Genomic DNA, 24,708 nt, shown 5'->3' with positions numbered 1-24,708 from the left:
TTTTGGACTGAAATTTTTTTACCCATAAATGGTATGTTTTCTGTGCAGCTCCCCATTTGTACGTTGTCATCTAAAACCAAGCAAGGCATTGCATTGAAGGTAGATGTCCTGCTTAAATAGTTTGATTTAGGCTTCAGCTTCACAAATCAGGTCAAATTCTATTTAAGATACCAAGGGAATTCAGTCTTTCATGAAAGGGATGAACTTTGATGGAAATCGAAGTCTGTTGTCTTCTCAAGGTAATATGATACCCCTTTTAGACTAGGGCAGAGACAAGGTTGAGCCTTTCATCATCTCTAGCATACATTAGTTCAGGGAGCATCTGAAGTTTATAAAACCTAGAAGAGGGTAGCACCATTTTAATGAGGTGCATACCTAAACTGAAGCCTGTACCATTATTTATGTACTGTATGGAATCTATCAGAGATTAATGCAGGAAGGTTCAGTGGAAGGAGTGCAATTCATGGGGCACTTTTAAAAGCCCGTTTAAAGAGCACAGTTTGTAAGAGTGAGTCTTGTACATGGAGGAATGTGAAAGGGTATCAGAGCTGCTAAATTTGGTGGAACTCCTTATTGTCACTATCGTCTGACAGGGGCTCAGAGATTAAAAGAGCTGTAGCATGTTTGATGGCACTTCTCGTACTCAATCTCTTGTATGTGTACCCTGCAGTGGAATGCTATAAAGAGGCAGACAGTGGTTTTCTGGAAAGCTCAAAAGATATGTACTGGTTTTAATCAGAAAATAAACAGTATTAAAATTAGCTGGAAAACTTTTTTTTCAGCTTGTTGTAGGAAAATGCTACCAAGGTCCTTGTTTGAATATTCTCCAGTGCTCAAAGGTGTAAGCACTGGGTGGCAGAGGGAGGGCTGATTGCCTTGAGAAAGGTGATCTCCAGAAATAGCAGAAGGGGAGATGCTCTGCCTCTGTCATGGGCTGGAGCCGCGCACAACCAGCGACAGCTGTGCAGCTGTACTGAGGAAGAGGTGGAGGAGGTTGCCCCATTACAGTCTGCTTCACCTGTTTTTGTGTGGTTTTTTTTTAATAATCGGAAAGTTGACCTGGGAAGTGGGAAAGAGACAAGGATTTGCCGTGGATGTTCCTGATGCTTTAGGTCTTTCATCTTCTTCCATTTTTGAAGAGTGCAGCAAACAGTACAGCTGAGTATTTGCGGCTGTCTAGTCCTTTGGGCACTTAGGAGTTGTCTTGTCTTTTCTGACCTGTTGGCACTTTGTTAGCTGCAGAAATGTCTAGTAGCACTGAATGGTGCTTATGAATGTTTGTCCAAATAGATGGACAAATATTTTTGGCGACATCTGCATGGAGGATGAATTCCCTCCCTTGTATAAGGGGATTAAAGAAGGATTTTCCTTTTTGGTTAGAGAAATAAGAAGTAGGGGAAAGAGCACAGCCACCAATACCAGCAGCACAGATGAGCCCAGTGTGGGGATATGGCTGAGCCTGGAGACTGCAAGCTCTCTGGGGATTTTGCCCTTCTGAAACATCCTCTGGAAGGGGGAAGCTATCAGGAAATTGCTTAAGGGTTTATTTAGTTCTGGTTGGTTTGGCTTTTGTGCCCTGATTAGACAGCAGTGCGTGGGACTGGTGGAGTTGTCCCATTATATAAGCCAGGGTACACTGCAGAGTGTTGCAGCAGCAGATAGACGTGGTGAGGCAAGTTCTGCCTTTCTTAATGTACAGTGGCAGGGAGTCCAAGCCAACATTGTGTTGTTTGGATTCTCAAGTGGGGAGAGAGAAACAGATACTTTAAGCACTGGGAAAGGATGGTAGCAAAAGTATGTTGCTGCTGGCATTGAGTACAAGCAAGGGGAGACAAGCGTGTTGCTCTGAAACAAGCTAACTCCTCCTGGGGTGCTGGCAGCAGACTGATCCTGTGCAGAAATGTCCCAAGACTGTTCTCCATGCCTTCAATGAAAAAAATAAATACATTGTGCACTCTATTTGACTTTCATAGATTTCTGCATCAGACTAAAGGTGTTTGTGTTTCTCTAGATACTCTGTTGGATGAATAAAAAATCTGGACCACAGGGATGGATTTGCCAGCTACACGGTATGTGGAGAGCTCTGTTAGATCATATCTGAACCAAGCTTCCACAGTCCTTTTCAAGTTTGGAGCCAAAGTTGCCTAAGAGGTTGTAAAATCCCTTTTCCACCATCCCTCCTCTGCTTGTCTTTCTCCCCCTTGTCCACTTATGTACACATATTCTCTGTGACTACTGCTTTTAAAGCTGGTGGTATTGCTTGTTGTCTGCCAAAGACAAGAGCAGAAGAGCTCTATGGGGATCTCTAGCGTCTGGGCGTCTCTTAACTATGTTTGTGACAACAATTTCTTTTCTCCCTTACCTGCTGTATTTACACTGTGCTAAAAGTATGCTCAGTGCCTCACAGAACAAATAGTTCGAGAGCTCTCGTCTGTGTCAAGGGAGTCTGAGCTGAGGGCAGAGGAGATGTATCTGGGTGTAGAGAGAATTTCATGCAGGTATGTAGCTCTTTGCCAGTGCTAATCATACAAAATTGTTGGGTTTTTTTTGGTGTGCATAATTTAGTTAGTTAGCTTATGAAAGAAATTTCAGTTAGGCATTTGAACAAAACCAGGTTGAATAATGATGATGAATGTTTTCAGGAAGAGTACTCCAGGCTTGAAGGGGGAAGTGGAAAACAGTACAGAGGTTTCAGTGAGCTGAATTCACCAAAATGTTTAAACAATTTGTTGAATTCTTGTACTACTGTAAATATGTACTAGTAAACAACTAAAACTGGCAGTTTTACTTAAAGACAGAAATGTAAGTACTGCGAGCTGTATTTTTTATTTATTTGAATATAACATTAAAATACCCTTTCATGTGGGAAGACTGGCATTTTAAGAATATTTAAAGCTGTTAATGGCCAGTCAGCCGCTTTGCTGAACTGCTGACTTCACACATACCATTTCCTTTTTCAGGTTTTTACAACCCCACATCTTCTGACTTTTAAAGCAGGATGGGGAGGGAGGGAAAGAGGAAAAAAGCTATTTTTATTTTCCACTGGTAGCCATAAAGCAGCTCTAAACTTTAATTTTTAAAATTATTGTCAAATTAGTAAATGTTGAATCTACATGATATAAATTGTTTCTGTTGTGTGTTGATAGAAGCTATGCTGTTTAATTCAGAGATCTTACTTTTTTGCTGTTCTCATTTATAAGTATTTATTTCTTGTTTCAGGAGTTTTGGGGAAAATTTGTTGGTCTAAACCTTGTTAGTGTTGCTTTTTCAAATACAAAATGCCTTGCTCCGTACTGAATAATACACTTAGTACGGTTTGAGAGTTTAGAGCGATTTTTGTAGTCTTGAAATGTATGACTTACTGTAATTACAGTTGCTCATATACTAAAGCAGATCATAAACTTAACCTGGAGAGAGGGCAGAACATTTACAGGCAGTATTTTACTGGTGACAGCTTAAAAGTTTGTTTATGCTAATCACTTCATAAATAGCGAGCAGTACACTGTTGGTGACTTTCCGAGGAATTTTGCAAGTGCAGAAGATTTTCTTCTCGATACTAAGGCAAATGACATTACAAGATGGTATTTGTAAAGCACTAAGTACCCACTTTCTTCCTTTAACAAGTTAAGAAATAGTCACTTAGTTGTTGTAATAATACATATGGCTAGCTAATATCTGCTCTTTTGAAAGCCCATAAATTTGACAAAAGCCGATCTCTCTTAGCTCAGTTTTTATCGGCCGGAAGAGAAGGTGTTCAGATATATCAGCTCATTAGAAGTTCTGCTGTATGAAAACATGGAAGTTTCATTTCCTTTCCTTGAAAGAATGTCACTTTTTTTTGTTTGTTTTTTTTTTTTTTTTAAACAAAGAATGTGAATTAAAAGGGATTCCAACTTGGATCAAATTCCTTGTCAGAACACCGAGTAATGATATATTTGTTTGCATAAATGAAAGAAGACCTGATCTTTGTGTGTTGTTTTGACATCATATGTGTGTAATGCTGAATAATACTGATTTTACAACTACAAAGCTTGTGTTACATTTTATAAACTTCCAATACATTCGTGTAAGTTTTTTTCTCTTTCAGCCTTTGAGATCTTACTTTTCTATAGTGATGCCACAGTATGCTCTAAAAGGTGTGAACTGATTATCTCTATTACAGAAATAACGATGTATATGCTGTTGTGTCTTGAAGTACACTAAATGAGTCTACACACTGGGTAACTTGCTGGAAAGTAAATTTTCAAGTATTGGAAATTTGGAAGTATTGCATGTTCTAGAAATACCCCTTTTAAGTCTTACTCTCTTTATTTGCCTCTTTTCAGCCCCCTAAAGACTTGTGAAAATGGTGTGAAGTAGGGTTTTTATTTAAGAGATAACAGATGAATAGATGGTTAGGTTTAAAAAAAGGTATTCCAGACTCATGAAGGATCACTTTGAAGGAAGGCAGTTAAGTCACACTTGCTTGGGAAGTGACCGGTGCCTGTAGGTTAGGTACATGTTACCCATGCCTGGAAGCTGGAGTGGGAAGCACGGCTGCCGGACTGTGTGTCGGTCTGTGGAGGAGGCTGTGCTATTTAGTGCTTCCCAGTGCAAGTTTATCTTGACAGCGTGCCCGCTCATAAAAATAGATAGCCCAGAATTATGGAGATAAATATAATATTTAAAAGAAGACTAAGCAACCAGTAGATTGTGGATTTAGTCCCCACCAAAAAAATTAAGGTTTTTCTGTCAATGACTCTGCATCTCATTCTCAGAGGTAAGACAGAGACACCAATTTTAGAGCCGGTTAGCTTTTTGACCCTAGTGCTGGTATATAAATGAGGCTGTGCATGATTTGTTTCAGGACGTTCAGCTTGCTCGAGTGCCTGGCTTACAGTGAGAAGGATAATGGAGATGCATAGCAGACAAAACAGAGAATGATTTTGACATTTTCTGTAGAATACTAGCTTCTCTGAAATGCAGCAGTACATGTCCTTTGAGTAATTCTTTCAAAATGAGAAGAGCAAAGTTAGACAGGAAAAATGTTTTCCATCCTGTTCTCTGACACCTAGTATTAGGTAGTAGCAATGCAGAGAGGGTGAAGGCTTAGGCTGGTCTACTAATATACTTTCTGACAAAGGGCTTGCACAGTGGGAGGTGGCTAGAAGAAGTGATTTGGGGATTAACAATAAAAACTTCAGTAGGGTATTAAAGGCAGATGAATGCTTTCCATCTGATTTTTTAAAAAGTAACTGATGTAAGGGACGCTAATCGGAGAAAGAATAAAACTCGGTTTACAGGATGAATTGAGGTGTAAGTGATGTAAATAACACACTTCATGAGTGTGGAGATCCTTCATGCCTCTTTAAATTGAAGATATTTCAATTATGAATCCAATGTTATCCTAGGTTCATGGATTTTTTTTCTCAGCTTTTCTAGTTTCGTTAATTTACAGCGAACAGTTTCTCACTGGTGTCCGATATGGATTCTGTACTGCCATTCCCTAAATCAGTGGGTTTTGGCTGTTTTCTGTCCGTGACTGACAGTCACTATGCTTAGCTTCGTCTTTGTAACTTTGGTTTTCATTGTGCTGCTTTGTGCGCCCTAACGCCATTACGCTTCAGCCTTGCCATTGCATTTCTTTGTTCGCTCGTATATTCCTGACCTAGTTTTGTTTCATTTTTTCCCCTTCATTTCTAGAAGCTGCGAGATTAATTTCTTAACTCCAGCTTTCTGTATCACTCACTCAGCTTGCTTGCCCAGGCACACATACAAGAATGCCTTGAGCTCTGCCCTTTTTGTGTTATTTTGCCAAAAGGTCCCTGGAGGTTCCTCCCCTGTATTTGCTGGCAGTTTTCTTGTCTTCTGTGGTGGGTGTGCTGTGGGTTGAGCCAGGCTGGTGATGGCGAGTGCAACGTAAGAGGACTCTTGTCTTGGTTAGCAGAGGACATAACTGCCTCGCTTACAGTTTGCCACTTAATTACGTGAGGCATAGAAAGCTGTTCCTAGGTCTGCCCCTGCAAAAGAAGTTACGCTTTATTTCAGACTGACCCTGCTCTGTTTTGGAGGTAACTGGTTTTCATTTTGCTGTGATTCAGCAGCATTGCGGTCTAGCATTGTGGTATCTAGCGGTTGTTAGATAGAGGCTCAGAAATACAATTCTTGAATGTTTTCTGTGACAAACTACCATCTACAAGCTAATTTAATAGTGGCTTTAAATTTAATACTTAGGTGTAACTGACTTTTAAGTAGCACCTCTTCAGAACAGTAATATATTGTATTCCTGCAGTTGGGTTTGCCTCCTTTCAAACAGTGGTCTCAGAACTTTCAGTTGTCTTATATTTTTAACAGGCTGGTGGGCATGCTGTAAAATAGCCTATCTGGTACAACACAGGCTAGTGAAAAGCTGGAATCCTTTTTATGTTCTGACAGATGCTCCGGTTGTGCTAAACTTGATGACTATCACTGCGGGGTTGGAATCTTTATTACTGCACCAAGTGCAATCTGGTACTTGGAACAAAAAGATAAAAACCACGCACTGTTTTAAAGTAATCTGTAAAAACAGTTACTTTGACTCCGCATCACCTTTCACGATTTACTGCTTGCAGTGGAAAAGCTTTGAATTTTGGGGGGAGTCTACGAAAGTATCAAGTATTTCAAATTTATTTGATGGCTTAAAAGGATTTCTGTTCTTCATCCTGATGATCACTTATGCTATGAATGCTATTGTGTAGAAAAACCTGCTTATTTTATGGTAGTATTCAGTTTTACTTATAACTGCTTTCAAGTCTCAATCTTGAGAGTTTTTGTAATAACTGTCCAGCACGTTCACACACAGCACGCGCGCGCACACACACACACACACAATGAATTATTCAGTCAGTGGCGTTTTTAAAACCATATTTAATCAGTTTTAGCTGTGGGACTTGCACTGTATAAAGTTTTCATCATGCAATCCATCACCATAGTGTGCAAGTTCCTGAAGGTTTCACTGAAATGTCACAGTTTCAGGAAAATACTCAGCTATGTGACGCCTCTCTTGTTATATGTGATACATATGTGTAATTTTTTTTTTTTTTTTTTTAGTGTGCGAGTATAAGAGTCAAGAAATTCCAAGTAGATAACTTGCTTTTCAACTGTTCCTTTTATGTAACACTGGAAAGGCGTAGCTTCTGAAAATGTTACCTTTGGGAAAATTAATCTTGGAAAAAGTATGCACATATTTAAATTAAAAAAAAACAAAAACTTGAACTTTTGGTTATGTCAACTTTAACCTCATGGGAGTTTCTAAAAGGGAAATGATCAAAGAAGGTAATTCAGAAATTTGAATGTATTTTTACCCATTATTACTTGAAAAGTTAATGGAAATGGTTAATAAACTTGCTGGCTTTGTTGCTTTGAGGCTAAAAAGCTTCAAATGGGTTTGACTTGAACTGAACACAGTCAGAGTTCAAAAAAACCTAGATGCTGGAGTAGAAAATCACAGTAGCACACACAAAAAAAATAAAGTTTGGTTTTGCTATTTTGCAATAGTTTAACTGATCTGGCACATCTAGTTTCTAAACCCTGCAAGAATGTGGCTTGCTGCTTTTATCTGCAGTTAGCATTTCCCTCACAGGTTCTCTGTGCTCTGTTACAAGTCGTAGAGAGCAGGGGTATCAGAGAGCACTTGGGCCTTTGTCTAGATTTCTTCCACCAGTGTTTTGTTCCCCCTTCCACTGTAGTTGTGCAAGATAGTGTGTTTTACCCAAAGGTGTTTAAATCGATGATTGTTTAACTCTGTGCAAGTGAGGCAGGACGAGTGGGTTATGTATAAAAGTATTTCTTACATTTTTCAGTAGTGTTTGTTGGGGAAAAAAGGAATAAAGCACATTTTATATCTTTCTTTGTATTGGAAATCCACAGAAAATGCAAATCATTTTACAAGGAACTGTCTAAAACAATGAAATAAAGTTTGGGTTCTGTACCCTTGCTACTTTGATGTATCCATTGTTTACACGCTGTTCTTCTACACATAGTTTGTTAAATGTTTGCAACTTAAAACCAGCGAGATAATTATACACCAATACAAAAAAAAAAAAATCCTCCTTTCCAAAAAAAGAAAACCCAAACCCCAACAACAACCTCCCCCCTAACTTGTATTACTACTCCACAGGAAACTGTTGTGCTGAAAGGAAGAATTAACTGGTCTTTCAACTTCAGCCTTTTTATTGTGAGACGGGAGATCACAGAAGTGTCACCATGGGGAGAACAGCAGCTAAAGGTAAGGCCTGATAACTTTTATCCAAGAGGAAAGAAAATAGGGAACCTGTTAAATTCTCTTTTTGAAGGTGGTGGGATTACTATACTGTTAGATTAAAGAAGACAGTTTATGATATGAGTACAGGTAAGTTCAAACTTCACATTGTTTTAGAGTAAGTATGCAAAATTTGGCTTATCCTGGAGTTCTACAAGTTCAACCAAAGCAATTTTGTCCTGTGACAGCCTTGAAGCCATTATACTACTCTAAAATTGAAGAATGTGTCTAGGGTGTGATATTAAATAAAATGTAGTGCTTTATTCTGTAACTGCATATAATTTAGTAGGACAATAACTGAGTAGGACAAAGAATCAGATTTTATCACAGTGAATGGCATTAGCAGCCATCTCTTGAAGATAAAATTAACATTTTTAAAGAAATTAATCCACAAATGCACAATGTACTGCGAAAGTGTGATTTCTGCTGTGTCATGTCTGCAGAAGTTTTTTGTGAATTAAGTGCTTTATTTAAGTGTTTATTATTTCACTCTTTATTCTAAAGAGTGAAACTTAAGAAGAAACAAGGGTGTTTGGGTTGGTGAAACAAAGAGAATGTGAAGAGAGAAAGACCCACGGTCTGAAACCAGGTTGCTGCTGCTTTTCAGAGCTTTCAGATGGGTAGTCCTCCCCCATAAAAGGCTGCTAACACTTTTGTACTTTTCTTGAGCTTTCCACCTTCAGCCCAAGCTGCTTTATACGCTAGTGCACTCCCTTGGTAAATAATTGTCTTTTGCTTTAATAGATTTTCTGTAATGGCAGGAGTCATCCATTTAATTGTCGCACCAAGAGTTTATGGAGGAAGTCTGTCCCCTTCTCTTGTAGGTTTTCTGCATGGCTGTTGTCTAAACATACTAAAAGAGACACCCGGTTCCGGGCAGATAAGATAAGAATCCCACTAGGGAAGCACAAAAAGAAGAGAAAGGAGACATTTCATAGTCACTCTGTCTTGCTATCCCCAACTGTATGCACTGAGGATTGCTGAAGGGTGGCTAAAAGGTGCTCACAACCCTGCATAGTAGGGAGTGAAGTAGATTCCTAGGCAGTGGTAAGTCTTGGACTTGTCTTAGTAAACCTAGTCTGAAGGCGAGTAACTGCATGGCATGGGAGGAGCAAATGTTTCTGTCACCCAAAGATATTTCATATCCCTCAGGAAGAGACAAGGGGTTTCTTTGAGAAAAGTGGCCTCCTGCCTTGTTTTGAACACCTGTCAGTTGAAGACTTTAAGGTGGCTAAGAAATAGCTGCAGAAATTTTGAAAGCGTGACTGTGAACTGCTTTTACCCCACAGTGGACAGCAAGCAAATAGCAAGTCTTAGAAGATAACAGGTATATGCCTTCTCGTGTAGCACACCATTCTGTGGTAAAAACTAATACTGTCAAAAAACGTGATGCTTGCCAGCACACAGGCAAAGCAGTCATCTTGTTTGTTGAAAGGTTAACTCTTCCCAGAAAGAAGTGTTGCAGATTTTTAAAGCATCTCAGACAAGAGGCTGGCATTCAACATAGGAGTTTATAAGAGGAACTGTACATTGGTCACTGGGATTATCTTTACCAGACCTTATATTCTAAAGGTGCCTTTTCTGATTGTCTTTTTTGTTTGTTTGTTTTGGGGTTTGTTGGGGTTTGGGGTTTTTTTTGTATTCACAAGTCAGTCAAGATAGCTTTGTCTTTTTTCTTCCTTGTCTCTTAATTTCTTGCATGATAGATGTGGTTGGTCTTGCCTGTCTTCTGTTGAGTAATCTTATCAGCAGAAGAATTCTGTGGTTACAGATAGGGTGGGAGTAATGTAAACACATGGAGTTTTGAATTGGTAGGCAGAAAGCACCATGTTAAATAATCTTACTCTAATCTTGTTTTGTATCTACAGCTTTAATTTATGAAGTGCGCTTTAGAAAAACAGTTAGTTGGTGAACAATAGAATATGCTGCTTTTATAATTTTAGTATATGCTGGATTCTAATCTTGCTACCTAGAAGAAAACAATCTTTCATGGGGAGTTTTGAAGATAAGTATTTAGCCTGTATGTATTACAGGCTAAATGTATATATATTTACATAATGAATATATAAACTCTGTACACTTATATGTACTACTATATTTTTGAAACTTCCTTTGAAAATGGTATCCCATTCTTTGTTGGTTTTTTTTTTTAAAGAGAGCTAAGTAGCATGTGATGAAGTCCATAGTAGCAGCATTTCATTTTTGTTCATGTTTTGACAAAATGATCTAAAACTTACTGCATTTTACATTGGAAAGTAGACTGAAACTTGTCTCTCTAAAAATGGACTTTATGAATAGAGGAAGACAGATAATGAATTAAACTGACATATTTTTTGGTCACCATGAGCTTCAATACTCTAGAACTAATAAGTTACTTCTGTCTCTCAATATATGAATAAAGTTCCCATTTTCAAGTCCACTTTTCAGGTTTTAAGGAATTAGTCATTGAATGTGGCTAGGTGAAGGAGATGAAAGGAAAATACTATTTGTACCTGCAGAAGTATTTCCCTCTTTCACAATCTAATTTTTGAGGTTTGACCTCAAAGTTTGACCAAGCTGAGGGTCATATGCTGCGGGAGTCATCTTCCTCAGCTGAGTGATTTTTGATATAATAGTCTTCCATGTCTTAATGTTGTTTTCAGTGGTCTTTTGAAACTAAATTTACTAGAATTAAGGATATCAGAATTTCAAATGTAGATTGGCATGCATTAAAAAAGGGGGGGGGGGGAAGCGCATGTATTTCATATTTATAAAATTGGATTTTAATAAAATATTATTTTCTTTAATATTGATTTTGAAAATAAACCATGAATTCTTATCCACCCTAACTACTGACATTGGAAGAGGCACACCAAACCAAGGCATCGTAGCAACTGTGAAGTATAGACTGGGGGAAAGTTTTCCGAGGTGGTAGCAGATACAGGGTATCTCGTGTAAAAACAGGTTAGTAATTCTTGCTGCTATTAGCTTTTCATCTGCTTAGACAAAACACTCCAGCTTTGTAACGGTCTTCCCAGCGTTGAAGGTTGGAATGCATAAAAGCAAGGGGAGCCTTTGAAAAAAATCTTGATTTTATTCAGACTTATTTTTGGATGCTTCTGCGTGTGCTGGGTGAGTTTTACTTGAACGTTTTAAAGAGTAAATTTCTGGCCATCAAAACCAAGTGATAGTGACGGTGCTTTGGGTTTATTATGAATGAAGAAGCCTCCATCTCAAATGAAAGATGTTTAAACTGCTATTGAGGAATCCATTTCTTCTCATTAATGTCATCATCTCTTGTTGTCATAGTTTTCTAATGGCTGATGATAAGAAAAATGGGTTACCAAGAGTGTTCCATTTCAGCGTTTGTATTTGCTGTGATACTTGTGAGAGAGGCACTAAACCTAACTGGTACAGGAAATAATTTGGGTGGTGGTTGCCAATGAGAACACATCTGGTGTCCAGGCTGTGGTTTTTCACATTCTTTCACCTGTTCTTGGTGTCTCTCATCATGAAAGGCTGTCATCTCATTTGAAATCTGGCCCTGTGGGGTAGATACTCTTTCGTGACTCCGTTCTTTCAAGCTTTGGGTGTTCACAGGAAGCAGTTATTAGTTCTGTTCTATAAGTCTCTTATGTGGGACTCCGTTGGATTTCCTCTTCAGAAATAAGCGGATTGGGAAGTTATCTCTTCTGTAAGCAGCCAGCCTGATGTTTGTGACAGTCTCATGACTGTTTTGGGGAAAGCCTGACTAACTGAGCTTGTAGAACATGGCAAAAGGCTCTGCTGGTGATTGCTACTGCCCAGGAGAAAACTAGCTGGATTCAGTTCAGTCCCAAAGAGGCTGGATGGAATATATTTTGATCTGTAGGAGGAAGGCGGCGAATGTTAGCCTTGTGTCTCGTCATTGTTACTGAACTAGTTTTAACACTGTCCCTTCTCAGATTCCCACTGGTGGTAGTTGTCAGGACATAGGGTGTCCACTTGTGCAGGTTAAAGCCCTACTCCTGAGGAGGTGCTGGGGTTTTAGAGCTCTGTGGGCCCCATCCAGAAGCATTTCAGCAAGTCCATCTGAAGTTGACCTCCATAAGGATTTTTCTTTGGGAACCTATCAAGTAGAAGATGTTTCAAAGCAAACTTTTTCCAAAAGAAAGAGCACGTAAGTCAAGACAGAAGACTAAGTCAAAGAGTAAACATAGCATTTTCTTTCCTTTTCAAAGTATCTGCGGTACTCTCCATCTCTGCTCTAGGAGAGACAGGTGATATTTTTGCAGGACATTTTGAGCAGGTGTATTTTCTAGGGTTGCGGAGCCCGGGTTATTCTTGGAAGGCGTCTTGGCCCTGAGTACACTAATAGGTTTTAATGGCCCTGACCAACCTCACCTGGGGCCTCTCCCTTCTCTGCCCAGGACCCCACGTTGGCCTCCCAGGCCATCGGACCCTGCGCCAGCGATGCCGGAACAAGGCCGGTCTCCAGCTCCCCGCAGCCCTGCCCTGCCCTGCGCCCTGCCCAGCTGGGCCCACCCGTGGGCCCGTGTCCTGTCCCAGCCTTGACCTGTGCCCAGGGAGGGTGCCCGGTGCTGGGGTGGCCCTGGCTGGTGAGGCCCTGCCCGGCTGCCCCTGAGGGGGCCCTGGCCGGTGAAGGAGCACCACATCCTACCCGGCACAGAGCCAGGTGGATGGCTCATCCCCTCCTCACTGACTGAGCGGGGAGGATTTGGGGATTGATGACAGAAGATCGTCATCATTCAGCTCTTGCTGTACATGGCAATTCCTCAGTGAATAATGAAATAAGTGGGTCAGCAATGACGATCGTCACACATTGCTCGTCGGTACTCTCTGTTTCAAGAAAAGCCTTACAGAAAACATAGAAGAGAAACACTGTTAGGGCTTAATCTTTGCTGCAGAGCAACTCGTATCTCAAGTGTTTCTGTATCACCAAATGCTTCTTATTCTAGGTTAGGAGTGTTATTTCAAGCGCAAGCCAATCAACAGCTGAAGACTTAAGTGTAAGCAAATACAGGAACTGGCTGCCAACACAATCTTTCTGTACAAGTGGGCCATCCCTTCACTTGTAACAGTTCAGGCTCGCTGGGGTGACCCAGGGTGTGAGCTGAGGCACACACCTTCCCAGAGGAGCGGCCCCATTCCCGGTGCTGAGGCGTTTGCGAACCAAAAGAGTTATTCTGCCACACAGAGCTTGATAACCTTTTTAATTCTGCAAAACTTGCATTTTGCTTGCCAACTCAGTGTCATATTTGAATTGGGCTTGAGTCCATGAGTGTCAAAAGCAGGTCACCAGACCAACGTATTTTAAAGACTATAAGGAACGAGTGGAACTGGTTCCCTCAGTCTTCTCCATTCTAGCCTCCCAGTCCACCTGTGTCTCTGTGTTGTGAATGAGTGGTTTGGACTGCTTAAAGAATCACCGTCAGGGGTATTAGCAAAAATGGTTTAATAGGAATTTATAAAAGTGCGACTTCACAAAGTTCGATGGCAAGGTTCACTCTACTACTTAATGCGTGGATGAAACATAGAAAGGAAGATCAAGTTAGAATCAAACTAGAATTACTTATACAGAGACTGCAGGTGCAGAAGGGTAACAGAGAAACACACAAAGGAAAATAAAGCTAGAATTGATTTTTCATGATTTGCAGAGAGATTGGAGGTGTAAAAAGGTAGGGAACACCCTCCTATTGAGTCACGAGGTTCAGAGGAGGCTCCCTTGCTTTCTAAACTCCTGATGGAGCTCAGGTGCGGCTGGATCCACTCCTAGTCCCAGACTTGGGCAGTGGTTTACATCTAAATGTATTGTGTAGCAGCATTCTGAGATTCATTCGCAGTTTGAGGTGAATCACCAGATGTAGCAGAATTTGATCATTTTAACATTTCCAAAGTGATTCAATAGAATTTACTACAATCACAACAGTGACTTAGTGATAAATTCGAAAGGGCAATATTTATACTATACTTGCTGTAGGATACCTGGGTCAATTCACACATGCGTGCACACGGACACTAAGGTAGATAGATATAAAGAAAGGTATACCTGTTAAAAGTTCCCCTTGAGTTCAGTGAAATATTCATGTCAAATGTCTCGGCATTTTCTCAATGGGTGGAGAGTATCAGCCCAGGTCCCATCGTCAGCTTTCGGCAGCGGTCCTCCCATTTTCACAAACTGGAGAGTTCACAAGCTGTGAGAGGCAACCCCCTCAGAGGGAGATGCTCGTTGCAGCCCGCTGTGATCCAGGAGAGCTGAAAGGGCCTCACTTAGGACTGCTGTTTATAGGTTCAGAAGATGATTGGCTTTAGTCATCAGCAAATTACTGGAATTCCAGTAACACTGGTACTGTTGCACTCGAGCTATGATCCAGACAAGGGATGTTCCGAGGCTGTCGGGGGTGACTAATTATTCCTGCTTTCGTTCCCTGCCTCTGCCAAGCAACAGGAATTCTTGGTTCAGCCAGTGCCTCTCCCCACCTTAGCCATGCAAGACTTCCTGGTATGATCAAGGGACATGTAACCGCCCAACTCATTACACAAAGGCCAAGGCCTAATGGGAATTCCTGAGATCGTAGAGCAGCCTGGGGGGGAGAGGAAAGGGGAGAATGCACCACCACACATACACGCTGAAATCTGGCAAAAATGAAATATGACAGACTCCTTTCTGTATGTGTGTAGAGATGAATGGTCGAGAAGGTAGATTCTACTGAATGATTTATTTTTATTTTTTTTTTAAGAACTGACATATGCACTGAGGTAGCTGCTTGCATTTCAGTATTCAAGATTTTAAATATAAAATGGAACCTTTAACTCAGAAATATGCTTTTAGGGTGGGTTTGGTTTTTTTTCTTGTTTCTCAGTTCATAGTGGTCTAGACAAGATTTAAAAAGATATCCAGTGATCTTGAGGATCTCAAATTGTGTGTAGGTTGAGTAAAGCTGTTAAAAATTAGGACAGGGTTGCTCTTTGTGGAGCTAATACTACATTTTCTGCAGCTAGATTTATTCTGATAATGTAATGTAAACTAGTCAAAAGCTTTGCTTTTTCTTGCTGTACTTAATATATTTTGATAGAAAAATAGTGCAGTGATTAAGTTTGTGGTACAAATACGTTTTTGATTATGCACTGAGTAAAAAGAAAGTCAATATTTGGAACAAGATATTCTGTATTGTTTGAAAGCATTCTGTGTTATGCTGGACATCATTATGATGTGAATATTACATTTATTATGTAATGGAATCTTGTCTTTTAGATTCAAAGAATATTAAAAAAGAGAAAGATGGAAAGAATCAGCAGGCAAACAACCCGTCTTTAAAAAGTGGTAGGTATTGCAGCTGTCAGGTTATTAGTTAAGGTACCCTAAAAGAAAAAGTATCTATTTGGATTGTACTATTTCCTGAGGATTTTTTTTTTTTTTGGCAATCTCTTTAGCTATTACTTGTGGGTAGTTAAAAACATACCTTTGCTTTTGTCTAACTCTGTTAGGAAAGTATGTTTTGGTATTGAAAATGATGGTTGAAACTGCTTGACTTGAGCCTGATAGCTTTACTAAGCCAAGATAAGTACTCTTTGTATATATAATCGAAGATGCTGTGTAAACATTAATATTTTTTTTAGATCATTACTGATTTGTCTGTTCTTCTTATCATGTATTTCCCAGTTTCATGCCTTTTCTGCTGCAGTTATCTTCTCTTTCCTTAATGTGTTTGCTGATGCCAAAAAAGGATTTTCAGGTTAACAGTCTAGAGTTTTTAGGATTGCTAACTGGATTAAATTTCCTGGGATTCTAATTTTACTTAAACAAATGCTGTTTTCAAATCAATTGTGTTTTTATAGTAAGCTAAGAAAACTACACACTTGCCAGAAATGATCCAGCTCCTTATCAAACTTAGCCTCTACTATCCCAACAGGTGCTGTAGGGCAGCATATACGTGGGATTGTTGACAGTTTAGCTTTTGTGGGCTGCAGTGAGAGGGCAGCAGCATCCTTATATACCCTTCGTATGTTCATGTGGGTTGCTTGAATCTGGGGCAGTAAGAAATGTCATGAGTAGAAGTAGAAAATCTCTTCAGGAGTTGTTGGTTAATTCTCAATAAAATGTCACTGAGTTACTTTAAGCAGAGTGAGAGTTTCTGTGCCCTCTGACTCCTAATAGATGGTCTGGTTCAGAGCTTTTCTTGGGTACCAGCAGACGAATTCCTTACAAGTAGTGTAGTCACTGAACAAATGTGCTGAGATACTAACATGGTAGCTGCGTAGTTGAGGTGATGATTTTGCATAAAAGGTACGGTACACTGTTACCACCAGCCATAGTACAGCTTTCTGCTGTTACATTTGTCAGACTTAATTCTTCCATGTCTTGGGATCCTAGCAGTCATCTTTGTTATTCTTCCCTGTTAGTTTGAGACAGGAAAGGAGGTGTATTTGTGTCTTCTTTTCCCTCTTCTGCAGGGTAAGAGGAGCTCCAGTCAAACTGGACTTGGATAGCAAGTCTGTGTTTTAAAATAATGTCTGACATGACAGACGGAGCCCCATAAGACGCCCCCTCACCAGCAAAGCGCTTTTCATATGTGGGTAAGATAACCATATTTCATGAGTCACTGGAAAACGTCTCTGCCTCCTGCTGCAGTAGAGAGCAAGGTGTTGAAAAAGCTTTGTGGAGAAGCAGTGCTAAGCAGGCAAGCCTTATTTTGTCATCTCTGTTCTTCCACTTGGGATTACGCTGTTAATCTAGTGTCTGAGCACTGAATTTACTCATGAAATCTAGACTCAGCTCTGTCAAACACTTAGAGAGGAGTGCCTTGCTCAAGATCATGCAAGTTCTCTGATTTTCTGTAGATGAGATGCTAATTTTTATCCTGTGTTGTTGCTTGTTGGTGGCAAGGAAGAAGAAAGAGCCTCTTGATGCTGGATGAAGATGCCATACAGTGCTTTGGGCTAGCATCCAGGAAATCTCCAGAGTTTTCAGGAGGATGTGTGATAGGAAAAGTTTAAGAAGAGGGAAGGTACAGAGATGTGAGAAGAACAGGTGAAAAAATAGACTAAAGTGGGTGGAGAAAGACAGGAGGAGGAGAAAAATTCTAATTGAATGATGACAACATACAGAAGGCGGTACAAGGTATAAAGCGGGATATGAAATACCTTACACTTAAGTTACTGTGTTTGCAAGAGTATGTAAACCAAAATTAAAAGGAAACCTCATCTTTGACAAAGAGAGATTGTAGGCTGAAGACTAGAAAAGATACGTCTCTGTCTCAAAGGTCTCGAATGCATGCCAAGGGAACCTAGGGATGAGATGAGAAGACACAAGGTGCTCTGTCTGCTTAAACAGTGTATAGGCTATGGTGATACTGTATTAAATTAACCTAAATAAACCAGGACCTTAAATCCTACCTATCTACAAGTGAAACTTAACTCATAGTTTAAATCTTCAACTTAAATTTTGTAAAACTTTGCCTAAAACTAAACTGAAGCATTTTGTACAGTTGAAGACAACAGGGAACAGTTTAGCGAACTGGGCATCCACGTATTATGGGAGTAGATGGGATGCCTCCAAGGGTGCTGAGGTAGTTGGCTGATGTCGCTGTGAGGTTTCTCTCTTATTTTGGAGAGATCATAGTGATTGGAGAAGTTTCATGATGACTGGAAAAGGGCAAACAGTATGCCCAGTGTCAAGAAGGAGAAGAAGGGAGCACCTGAGGAATTACAGGCTGGCCTGCCTGACCGCAGTCTTCACGAAGACTACAGAGAAAATCCTCCTGGAAGCCATTTCCAAGCAAATAAAGGACAAAGATGAGATTAGGAACAGCTGACATGGGTTTGCCAAGTGTGAAATGTGTGTGACTGCCTTTTGTGATAAGTGATTCTGTAAACAAGGGGAGAGCAGTGGATGTTGTTTGTATCGACTTTAGCAAGGCTTTCTGTACGGTTTCTGTAGTGTCCTTTAAGCCAGACTGGTGAGATGTGGTTTGGATAGGTGGATGGAAGACTGACTGGACTGCCAGTCAGTACAAGGTCCACCTGGCAGTTGGTAGCTAGTGGCATTTCTCTGAGGTCAATACGAGGGCTGATGCTACTTTATGCCTTACTGACAGAGGGGGACGATTGGACAGAACATGCTGTCAGCTAGTTTGTGGGCAACATCTAACTGGGAGGAGTAGCCGGTGGGCTGGGAGGCAGGACTGCTCTTCGGATGGACCTTGCCATGCTAAAGAAACCGGCTGATGGGAACCCTGTAAAATTCAAAGGCAAATGGAGAGTCTCTCCTGCACCTGGGCAGACTGGAGCCCTCCAGCAGCCCAAGCCGGGAGCTGGGCTGCCCAGAAGGCAGTTTTGCAGGAGAGGCCCTGCAGTCCTGGCAGACGGCAAGCTGAGTGTGGGCCAGCAGTGTGCTCTTGTGGTGAAAGCCGTCAACTGCATACCGAGTCCTGTCGGCAAAACTGTAGGCAGCAGGCCGAGAGAAGGGGTTTGCTGCTTCTTGCTATTTGTGAGACCGTTTCTGGAGTACTGTGTTCAGTTTTGAGCTCCCCAGTACAAGGAAGACACTGCTGTACTGGAGCAGGCTGGCTGGCAGTCCACCAAAAAAATGAAGGAGCCAGAACGCAAGATGTAAGCAGAAAACTGGTAGTGAAACCAGAAAAATGGTTTCTTCAGCCAAAAAGGGAAAGCTTATGGGAGATTGTCTTGCTGTCTTCAATTATCTGACAGGCGGCTGTGGAGGGGACAGAGCCAGGCTCCTCTGAGACGCAGTGGAAAGATGAGAAGCAACAAATACTGGCTGGAGCACCAGAAATTCCTACTTGATGGAAGGAAAGAAATCTTCACATTGACGGCAATGGAACCCTGGAGGAGCAGGAGGCTGAACCAGAGAAGTCCTGGGGTCCCTTTTAGCTTGAGTTACTTTGTGATTGGCAGGCTTGACAAGAGGTGAGAGGGTGTTGATACAGCATTGCAGAGAGCATCAGTGGTCATTGACCCATTGGTCATTGCCAGTAACTATGGCATTAACATATTTCCTCCATCTTTAAATTAGTCAGGCTGTTCGCCCATGCTGATTGTCTTAGATCACAGTTTAGAGTCTCACTCCTGTGTTGGTTACAAACTGTTTAATGTTTTTTACACAAGGTCCTAGTTACTTTCTGGTGGTTTTTTTTCTTCCTGTTTCCAATATGTGGTGTTTTGTTCTTCAGCATAAAAATTCCTTTCTCTCTCTAGTTTTCACTTTGCTGGTGGGTTATAAAGTTGTGCTTGTTGCAAAATGGGTTTTTCTTAAGTTGTTTAATTCAGCCTGCAGGTTTGAGTGGGAAGAGAAATGCATGTTAAATCATTTAGTGCAAGCTAATTTTCTTAAGGATTTTTATTTCTCAGAAGTGGCATGTTTTCAGGGGCTTTAGATTAGAAATATATATATATAAAAAACAACTGCTTCTTTACCTGTGCACACTGAGAATACAGGGAAGCTTTTTGTTTAGGGATTTCTTTCAATGTGATTGTCTGCCTAGACATGCATCTTACATGTTGCAAACATACATTCATCTCCTATTTCTATGACAGTGGTAATTAAATGATAATTAGCACCATATCTGAGAGCTTGGTTTTAATTTAATACAGTGTATCTTCGCAGGTGGAGAGAGTCTGGTTTAAACTTCAGGTCATTTCTCCTTGATGAAAGAGGTTTTGATAACCAAGATTTAAAGCAAAGAGCCAGGCAATGTTGTTTTCCTCTTGGCTTTATCTGCAGCTGGCTGCTTGTGTTACCTTATGTGTCTTCCTAGTGAATGTTCCCTGGAAAAAGACCCTGTGTTTTTCCCTCTGTACTTTTGGGTCATCCCGCCAAATTTACAGTCCTGTTATAACAATTGAGATCATTTGGGAAATGCTGGTATATAGAGATAATTTTTTCTGGGTTTTCCAGGGGTTTCTCCTGGTGAAAGGTGCTGTCTTTGAAGTATTTGCATTTTTACAGTCCTTAACACAGCGAGACTCTGATTCATGGTTACAGCTTTTACATCATGTTATATCTGAGACAGCTGGGATGTAGCTAACATTTTCTTTTTGCTAGATTTAGTTTTATTGAATTGGGTACTTTAAAGTTTACTAAGGTAAACTCTGACTAAAAAAAAAACTTTTTTTTTTTTCTTTTTTTAAATCAGGAGTCAACCTGAAGTGGCAGCTTCATTATTAGACTCGAAGAATTTTTATAACATGAAACATTTGCTAGCAGTTCATGATATTTAATTTTTGCAGCCTCCTTGGCCTGTCAATGAAAAGAGCAATGGATCTGGAGGCTACTTTCTGGAGAAAACTCTGAAGAGCTGTTTCCTGAGCATGCCTTCCTGAAATACAAATATCTAACATATGCTTAAGTTTGTGTACCCTGCCTTTTGTGAGTAATACAAAATTGATGTAACTGTATAAATGTGTGAATAAAATTTTCATTCCCAAATAGGCAGATTTCCAAGATGTTGTATGGAAACGTCTTTGTTACCAGCCTACATACAGTCCAGACCACTGAATTAACAGCTTTTGAGATTTTACTGACTCGTTACATAGCTAACAACCACATGGCCTCTGCAGTGCCAAGAACAAACTACTCGGACGCTTTTAAGTCTGTTATGCCAAAAAGAGAGGATCTCAGTAAGCCAAGGGGGTAGTTCTCTTCTGCTTCAGACACCGTATATTTTCAACTAAATGCTGTGCTAACGCAGGCAGACTCTGGGTTTGAGCCACCATGCATGCTTCAGAGCAGCAGTGTGTGAGTGCTGGAAAATGCTGCTGTTGTCTGATTGTTTCTTTGCTTCTCCTCTCTCCTGAACATTGCAGAAATGTGTTTAACTGTGCCCAGTGGCATTTTTGGAAGGATTACTGTTAAACCCGGCACAGTCTCCCCATCATCACCAAGGATTTTGCTATAGGCCGTGTGAATGGCCGTTGCTGAGCCGCTGGGTGGCATCACTGCATCATTTTGGGGTTCATGGGTGATCCACTCTTAAGGAACATCAGAAAGATGCCAGCTGCCCAAACAAGAAAAATAAGCAGGAGAGCTCACTTAGATAGTTTAGGAACAAAACATTAGCTGTGCTATTGTAGTTTTTCTCTGGTACTTTGTATTAGTTTAAGTAATGCTTGCTTCTATCTTTGATGTTAGTACTTCATACTGTTCCATTCATGCAAAACTGATAACACTGATTAAATCAAATGTAGAATACACTCACCCATGCACGTAAACAATGCCAATGTTAATGCTGGAAAAAATACCATGATTCTGTTGCTGAACATTGCCATAGTATTTACCCTACAAAGAGAAACCTTTATCAGACTTCAGATGAAAAGAGACAAAGATGCAGTTGGAAGGTTGTGCTAAGCCTTTTGCTTTCTAGTGGACTGAGGATAGTATTCTCAACATACATTTCAACAGAATCTACGTGTCTGTGTTTTTCAACATATATCATCCCAGTACTCCTATGAGGTTATCATATCAGTTCTGCTGTTAGGGGAACTAAGATACAGAAAGGCTAAGGTGATTTGTACAAGAACGCTTGGGAGGTCCTTCTGCAGATAATTGAGTCTAGATAACCTGACTTGTATCTTTGTATATGGACCATAAAAAAAAAAAAAAAAAAAAATTTGGGGAAGGTTTATATTGATTTTGCCTGTTGTGTGATCACCCCATGAATTAACAGTACTCTTAAAACTCCTTCAAGGGTTGTATGTTTTTCAGAGGTGGAGTTTCTATTTGAGAGTAATCATGTTCTTGGGAAAAAAAAAAAAGTATTCTATAGTTGCAGCCTATAGTTGTTTTTTTTCTGTCCCTTTCTTTCCTCACCCCCCATTTTAATTTAAGTTCCCTTTAAAAACTGTCTGTATGGTCTTTTTTTATCTTATGTCTTCCAGAACAGTTTAATTGGGATGATTATCTGAAAGAGACTGAATCAGTAGCCGCCCCTCTACATTGTTTCAGACAGGTATGCCAGATACTATTCTGCAAGTGTGTGTGTATGTATGCATGTTATGGGGTGATCCTAGAGCAACTTTTATGTTCAGACTGCTTGCAAACTTTCCATTTGACTTCTTTTGATCTCTAGTTATCAGTAGCTTACAGTTTTGGCAGATGCTAGCTACTGAAGTTTTTCATTACCGGTTTCTGCCTCAAGCCAGACTTTGAGGGTTTCATTAAAATTGTAGCTTCGGACTCTGTTTTCCTTTTAAAAAACACTAGTTAATGAAAACAGATAGTCTTATCAGAGTTCAAAAATATTTTCTACTTTTTTCAGTAATCTTAGAGGTACAGTGGTTTTTAGTGAGAATTAAAATTTGGCTGATCGTCAGAGGAAGCTTTCTCCTGCCCCATTTCTGAAAGAGTCCTTTCAATTCTGGCTAGCTACAAGATGTATCTGTGTGTATGTAGTAGAGTTCATTCACCACTTCTTTTCTGGATCTCTCAAATATGTTTAATTTTGTCTCTTTCTGAGCAGAGTGCTTTTTACTAAGGAGTAACAGATATTGAAGTTAAAATAAATCAAGGGGTATATATGGGAATACAAAGAAAATACTGGATTTATAGTGAAGGGTGTTTAATGTACTATCGTATATTTTACATTGTGCCCTGCTAATTTGATTCTGCCCCATCCCATGGTGTGGCATGTATTTGCAGATGCAGTTTAAATCTGCCATCTTGTGTGAGCCAACGACCTCCCTTGGAGGCCCTCCCCAGAGGGCCCTCTGGAGACTGAGTCAACCTCTGCAGGCATCTTTCTCTGTAGATGGAGCTGGGGCCAGTATTTTCCCCAGTTGAGGAGTATCTTAGCTGCGTAAAGTTAAATAGGAGGAGTTTTGGTCTGTATGCCTTCACTGTGTTAGGAAGATAGATGCTGAAGGAATTGGATAGTTCAGGTTGGTAAAACTGTAATAGGTGTGACAAGCGGTGCATGTCTAGTTTAGTGGATTGGGCATGTTCAGAAAGGTATCTTCTAGGGTTTCTTGGTAGTCTGATGGTACTGCAAATGATACTGGCCTCCAGCGGGGACCAAGCAAAAAGCAACATGAATGGAATAGTCTGAGGAGGAGAGGAACTGTCACTCAGTGAATCTGAAATAGTTGCAAGAATGGAGAATAGGGAGAGAGAAATGCAGGTAGTACCATTTCCTTGCAGCAGATCTTCAATCTCAGCTTGCTCTTTGCAGATGAGGATAAAGGACAAAGAGCCCCTCACATTCTGCTTTCAATGACAGATGGCCAAGTATAGCAGTGGCTATAGCTCTGTCTGAGTGGACCTTCAGAAATTAATTCTACAGTGTGTGTTTTTCATAGTGGATACCAGCTCAAGGCAGAGACCTCAAACTCTGCCTGGGTAGAGGCAGAGGGCAGTAGCGTATCCCTAGATCATTCTGAGGTTAATTCCATATTCACAGACCAGAGACCACCATGACCAGAGTGTATGCTCTCGAGATGTAGCTGCTGCAGAAAGCTGCTCAGAAGCCTTTCCTCGTGCCTTTCTTGCATCTTCCTCTTCCCTCCTAATGCTCAAGAGGTTCAAACTGAAAACTGAGTAACACCTTAAATAAAGATGCTTAAGTGACATACATGACTGGGAGAGATAAATCTGAGTGACCTGAATTGTTTAAGGAGTGTGTGGGTTGGAAAGAAGAGCTTTAATTTCTGTGCATAGCAAATTTCAAAACAATTTACATATGCAGACTGCCATTTTTTTCCTAAGACCTTTAGGTAGAAAGTTATATGCAGTGTTAATTAGTGCAGAGGTAGCTCCTTTCACTACATGATGTTTGCAGATTTCAGAAACTAAAGTACTTGAGCTTTCTGTAGAACTAACTTGACTTTTATTGGGTGTCGTGGTTTAACCCCAGCTGGCAAATAAGTACCACCCAGCCCCTTGCTCACTCCCCCTGGTGGGATTGGGGAGTGAATCAGAAGGGTGAAAGTGAGAAAACTTGAGGTAAAGACAGTTTAATAGGTAAAGCAAAAGCCTCACACTGCTTCCCATCGGCAGGCAGGTGTTCAGCCATCTCCAGGAAATCAGGGCTGCATCACGTGTAATGGTGACTTAGGAAGACAAAACGCCATCACTCTGAACGTCCCCCCCTTCCTTCTCCTTTCCCCAGCTTTATATGCTGAGCATGACGTCGTATAGTCTGGAATATCCCTTGGGTCAGTGGGGGTCAGCTGTCCCGGCTGTGTCCCCTCCCAGAGCTTTGTGCACCCCCAGCCTGCTCGCTGGTGGGGTGGGGTGAGAAGCAGAACAGCCCTTGACTCTGTAAGCACTGCTCAGCAATAACAAAAACATCCCTGTGTTATCAACACTGTTTCCCACACAAATCCAAAAAGTAGCCCCATACCAGCTACTGTGAAGAAAATTAACTCTATCCCAGCCAAAACCAGCACATTGGGTTACACATGAATTGTACGTGTTCCTATCACTCTGTGTAATGCAA

General features: G+C 40.6%; 1 protein-coding gene across 2 annotated transcripts in view; it reads left to right on the top strand.

Annotated features, from left to right (window-relative positions):
* Positions 1-24,708, top strand: part of SCML2 (Scm polycomb group protein like 2) — a 74,953-nt gene that overhangs the window by 5,326 nt on the left and 44,919 nt on the right. The window contains exons 2-5 of one of the 2 annotated variants that reach the window (XM_075033383.1): positions 2,012-2,069; positions 8,138-8,245; positions 15,513-15,581; positions 22,154-22,224. In XM_075033383.1, the coding sequence (XP_074889484.1) occupies positions 8,224-8,245; positions 15,513-15,581; positions 22,154-22,224 (162 nt within the window). In that variant the 5' untranslated portion in view covers positions 2,012-2,069; positions 8,138-8,223. Of the gene's footprint in view, positions 1-2,011; positions 2,070-8,137; positions 8,246-11,196; positions 11,222-15,512; positions 15,582-22,153; positions 22,225-24,708 lie in introns of those variants that run through there. The other variant, XM_075033384.1, reaches the window with a different exon arrangement.

Source organism: Buteo buteo, chromosome 8 (genome assembly GCF_964188355.1).
Source record: "Buteo buteo chromosome 8, bButBut1.hap1.1, whole genome shotgun sequence".
NCBI lineage: Eukaryota > Metazoa > Chordata > Aves > Accipitriformes > Accipitridae > Buteo > Buteo buteo.
Note: the sequence above shows the minus strand (reverse complement) of the source record. Positions and strands in the feature narration are given on the sequence as shown.